General features: G+C 32.9%; 1 protein-coding gene across 1 annotated transcript; it reads right to left on the reverse strand.

Moving 5' to 3' along the window:
• Positions 1-773: 773 nt before the first annotated feature.
• Positions 774-5,523, reverse strand: LOC129225011 (uncharacterized). Its single transcript, XM_054859558.1, has 2 exons — positions 4,957-5,523; positions 774-848 (listed from the first exon to the last, which is right to left on the reverse strand). The coding sequence occupies exons 1-2, from the start codon at positions 5,521-5,523 to the stop codon at positions 774-776; spliced, it is 642 nt and encodes a 213-aa protein (XP_054715533.1).
• Positions 5,524-5,747: the final 224 nt, after the last annotated feature.

Raw genomic sequence — 5,747 nt, forward strand, 5'->3', positions numbered from 1 at the left:
AAGAATGTAGTTTTGTTAAGAAGTCTCATCGACTCCCCGGCTCTTTTTAGTGTTCGGGGGTCACGCACACAACTTGTGTGGAACTGTCTCAGCTGCAATGGTGTAAAAGAGAACTTTGGAAGTGTTACAAATATACCTCAACAACCGCCGATGCTGCTTAGTGATCTTTATGTGGAGATCCGGATCCCTGATTTGATCGCCTGATTTTTTGCAGACGCCTTATGGAAAGATAGAAAGAACGGTAAAAGTTTCCTTGCCGGCTCACGTGCATCTAATGAGCACAATGCTCACGAATGGAGATCCAGATGCATCAGGAAAGTATTTAACTATCCAGTAACAAAAGGCGCTAAAAGAAAATCAACAACCGTTCACCAAATCGTGTGCGGGGCGATTTGTGTATTTTTCTTGTGAAAATAGCACTTTGAGTTAGAAAAGTGAAAGTGTCGTCGATCCACGTGCGTCTGGACATTAGAGGTTGTATGTTTGATTTATTTTTGTAACATTCCATATCATCTGTAAATAGATCACCTGTGCTGCAATAGTTTAAAGCTAAAATGTAGTATAATAATTTTTGAATGCTCATCATGTTTTAATTCTGATATGTAAATTATCATTTTAATCTTTTTGCTGATCAGCAAGGTCAAACAGTATTTATTCTAGTAATGGCTATAATTTATGTACACACCACTATATTTTTTTGATCATGGCATATAATGTTTTTATTGTGACAATAAACCAGCACTCATTCATCAAACCCTTATCTTTTGGTGTCTTCATAAATCTCCATTAAAATCTAACACCAAACCTTTATCAGTATCCAAGTTCAAGCTTATATCATAAGACATCGCCTATGTATTGTTTTAGATTATATTTTCATCATGTTTTAGAGACATCAGATAAATAATATTAGCAAAATAAAAAGACATAATAATAAATACATGACATAATATCTATTGTTACAAGTCCGGTACACTTGCAAAAACAGTTTTTTTTTTCCTTCTAAATATGTACAAGACAATCGGTGACAACTGCTAAATTTATTTTTAGAAATTAAGCAATTATCAACAAACACTGTAAACTCATCTGTAAAACGCGTGTTTTCATCCGAAAACGATAAAAATCCCAGCCCTGAGAATACACAGAGCTAAACACGCTCACAGGCAAATGAAAACCTAGAATGGCCCTCATTAAACGCGGCTTGCCTAAAGTTGCGTTGAATAAAAAAAACTCCAGTATTTTCCACTCCGAAATATTTTTCTACACTCCAGATGTTGCTGAACATCATCCATTAAGTTACATAAGGTTGGAGATACTATTTTCATGTTAATGTTCGAACTGTCGCCAAATGTCAAAAAGCGACATGTGGCGATTTCTCGTCAAATTATGCACAAAAAATAAAGCGCTAAAAATGTTGTTAACTTTGTGGTATTTCTTAAATATCTTGCCAATCCCATCAGCTCAATGTTAAATGACGCTTAGCAGGCGAAGTAAACATACAGGTGAAGTTTCAAGAACTAAGGTAGTTTTGAACGAAAATTAATGAAAAAAGCGCCGTATTTAACAAACATTATTATAACAAATTGATTACATAAGAACAAAAAAATAATAATTAAACTACGACATTTGTAACAATACTTAGTTTTCTTAAATCATAGCGTAAATCTGCCATGGTTATCTTTATAAGTGATTATAAATTTCGAATGAAATCTACTTTTAATGCACGTAAGATAATTTTTACGCTCAACGCACATATTCCTTAATTCGGCGCTTTCCTTGCGATGAAAATCTACATTGTAAATAAAATTACAAATATTGATTTTCCGACATGAGTAGCGGTAAAAATATCAGAAGTTTTATGATGAGGAACCATCTCCAGCAGATTTACGACATGCTAATGATATTTATCGTCAGCATGAGAGAGCAGCAAACCATTAAACAATTTGAGCGGCTCAAACATAAAATTTATATACTTTGACTTAATCTCGGCTATTTATTTTCACAGTAGGTGGCGCTGATAAGCTCGTAACATATTACTTCTACAGATTGTCAGGAAGAAGTTTTTTTCCTGTTTGCGAAATGGCAGGTAATAAAAATTGATTTTTATTTCTTATGCTCTTGAGCGATGTGGAGTATCAATAGAAGTTAATTTTTGACTCCATGATTGTTTCATTTAGCAGGTTTTAAGTGCAGTTTGAAATGGTTCTTTTTCTGAAAGTGCTTTAATCAATATATCACGAAAAATATCTATTGGATGCGTATAAGTAGAGTTATGCTAGATTGATGGACTTAATTCAAATTTAGCTTTAACAACATCCCCATTTTTGTCTTAAGTCTGGTAAATCTGCGTGTATAAGGGGCTAAGTTAAATTTTTTTGAACTATTAAGTTATTTAATTCGTCGATCTAAATTTCTTCACATTAACTTACTATACTCTACTGCAATTGAAGTGACACAAAAAAAAAAAAAAAAAAAAAAAAAAAAAAAAAAAAAAAGAAGAAAGAAAGAAAGAAAAGACAAAACATTATGGAAATAAAATTTTACGCAAAACAACCTTTAAACACAAGCCATGTTTAGTGATTGGTTTTGCAGTCTAAATAAATACTGCACAAAGCTCAAAAATATTTCTTTTAAATAATTACATTTTGACCATGCGTTGCTGCTCATTATATTGCTTTTGTGCCACTACGCGCAAGTTACATGAACAAACATTTTGCAAGTTTTGTGGCAAGAAAAAGCATCTAATTTGCATTTAAAATTAATAATTACGTTTTTTCCTTTTTTTAAAACATTTTTGAGAAGTATCACTTCTGTTTGAGGTGTACGCTATGATGACAATATTAAAAATTGTAAAACAACAAAATGCTTGTAGAAAACTAAGACGTTCTAGAGATGGTAGTCATTCATTTTTGTAACGATTTTGTAATTTTATTTTCTACTATGTTCAGTTTGATAATTCTTTTGGTGACCTCTTTTATTTTGTGGTGATTTTTAAAATAAGAGAGTATTTGATAAACATTCCAGTTAATTTTGTTGCATTTTTCCTTTACTCTTCAAGAGTTCATCCAATATGTTTAATGCTTCTTAGAAATAAATTGTTTTAAAAATCCCAATGGTAAATGATCTGTTGGAGACACTCCGTGGGCTGAGATGTTTTTAGAACGCGATAGCTAAAAAACCGATTTTCTTTTATTTTTCCAAGAAAAAAAGAGCCGCAAATTTAAAGTGTTAGTAGTCTAAAACCTTTATTTATTTATTTATTTATTTTTTCAGTTTTTTTCCCGCAACATATTCAAATCAAGTGCTTTTAAGTGACATCAAACTTATGTATCTGTGTAATTTAAAAGTAACTCAATTAAAATTTTACTGGGGTAGAAATGTATTAAAATATATACCTGCAGTTTTACTTTCAAACTATATTTTCTGAAAACGTCAATTTTAATAACTCATGTTCTCTTTCGGAGAAAACTGCTTTGTATATTACTTTGAAATTTTATTCACATTTTATTTATATGTTCATAATTCACTTAAGTAAAGTCCTTAGGATTGCCAATCCGGAGGAGATAAGGACTCACACACACACAGACAGACGCACATAGGTTTTAATAGTAATGATTTTATCCCGAACAGCCCTATTCCACTATATATTTTACTTTGTTAGCTGCTACAGGCTTCAGAACCGTACATTTACTGCGTTAAACTTGAATCGAGTTATTGTGGGAAGTTTTTTTTTTTTTTTCCAAACACATCTGCAACAATACTGTTTTAGAAATCATGGCACTGAATTCATCAATTGCAACTACAGGGAATGCTAAACATTGCAAAAAAATTAAAAAGAGAAAAAAGTAGAAGTCATATAACCCTGCAGTTAACCTTTATTTATTTATTTTTTTTAATTTAAAAAATAGTGAATTCAATGAACACTGATTTCCAAACAAAAGGTGGTTTATTTATGTCATATGGGAAGCTGCTGTACCTACGGACGGTTGTACCTACGGACGTTGGTCGGGAAATTCGGGGTATCGTCGAGAGAGATCCTAATTGGGGTTCAAAGTGTGTGTCACAGCCCTCTCCGTTAACCCAGAAAGTTTCAACGCCATCAAACGAACATTTAAGATTCTATCTTTTCCTTCGGTTTTAGTAGGATCTAAGTAAAAAAAAATCGCAATTTCTCTTTTTTTTTCGTCCGTCGTGGATTGTATTATTCATTCTTGTTGTAAGTATTATGATTCCCTATATTTTGAAGGTTTTGTTTCTGATTTTTAATGTTGTAAAACTATGGTCTTGTCGATGTGACTGCCTTGCAAAATCAAAATGGCATACCTTTGTACCCAAGGACACACAACCACGCGTACCCACGGACAGCAATTTTTAGTCTCCTTGGGTCACACCTGAGTCTTTTTACAATGTGAAGTACCTCAAAATTGTTGTAAGGAAAGGTTGGCTTACCTTTTCTTATCTCGATAGGCAGCGGTGTGATAGTTGAGTTTTCTGAACGCATGAAGAACAGTCAATAGACGAGTAGACGAACAACACGTAAAGATTTAATTAGGAATGACTAAAAACTAAAGGTACACATATTATAAAATATATTCCATACGGCACAAAACAGATACACACACTATATCTAGAGAACAAAAAAAGAAACTACTGAAGGGGGAAAAAGGGAATTGTGGGAAGGATAAGTATGACGTCAGAGTGGCCTTGGCCTTTCCAGATTGTATCGCTGTGCAGAAATGATTTATCTATTTGAATATATGATTAGAGTACAACATTTTCCCCCTTAATCGTATATTCAAATTACAAAACTTAAACTAAATTTAACTTATTTCTAAAGTCAATAAACTTGGGCTTAGGCGAAGGTTTAGTAAAAATATCTGCAATCATACAGTTAGTGTTACAATAGGTTATCTTAATTATTTTATTTTCTTCCATTTCCCTCAAAAAGAAATATTTCACATTAAGATGCTTTAACCTAGTATTCATTTTCCCATGTTGAATTAAAGAAATTGTTGATTTGTTATCCTCAAACATTTTAACAGGCAATTTTTGAATTAGGCCAAAATCTTTAATTAGATCTAATATCCATTTCAGCTCTTGAGCAGCAGTGGCTGCAGAAATGAGCTCCGACTCGGTTGAAGATAATGAAACACAATTTTGTCTCTTAGTGGACCAAAATATAGGATTGTTCCCTAAGAAAAATACAGTACCCCCTGTTGATTTTCTAGTGGCAAGGTCAGATGCGAAATCAGCATCTGTGTAACAGGTAAGAGTTGGTGGACTGCTAGAGTCAATTTGTAAATAAATGTCCTTCGTTGAGTCCAAATATTCAATGACTCTTAGAACTGCTTTCCAATCCTTTTCATTGGGAGATTCATCCTTCCTGCTCAATATGTTCACAGTGAAGGTAATGTCCGGTCTGGTTACTGTAGCTATATAAAGTAAGGCTCCAATTGCTTGCCTGTATTGCGTGTTGTCGACATGTGGGAGACAGGAATCCTCTTCTTTTGGATAAGATGTGTCCATTGGTGTATAAGAAGGCTTTTTGATGTCTGGACTAAATTTCTTTTTCAACTTTTCGATTTTTGATTTTTGGTTTAGTAGAAATTTGTCTCCATCTCGTTCAATGTTGATTCCCAAGTAATTTCTTACTTCTCCTTAATCTTTCAGTTCGACGAATTTGTTCAGTTGTTTGATTAATTTCGCAATTTTATCTTCATTTTTACATGCTATAAGTATATCGTCGACGT

The sequence above is a fragment of the Uloborus diversus genome, chromosome 6 (assembly GCF_026930045.1).
Source record: "Uloborus diversus isolate 005 chromosome 6, Udiv.v.3.1, whole genome shotgun sequence".
NCBI classification, from domain to species: domain Eukaryota; kingdom Metazoa; phylum Arthropoda; class Arachnida; order Araneae; family Uloboridae; genus Uloborus; species Uloborus diversus.

Bases quoted from the DNA above. Each gene is read 5' to 3' on its own strand.
- LOC129225011 (XM_054859558.1), bottom strand. From the start codon at position 5,523: ATGGACACATCTTATCCAAAAGAAGAGGATTCCTGTCTCCCACATGTC. The intron at 849-4,956 runs GTGAAATATTTC...AACAATACATAG, and splicing joins CTAGGTTAAAGCATCTTAAT to GCGATGTCTTATGATATAAG.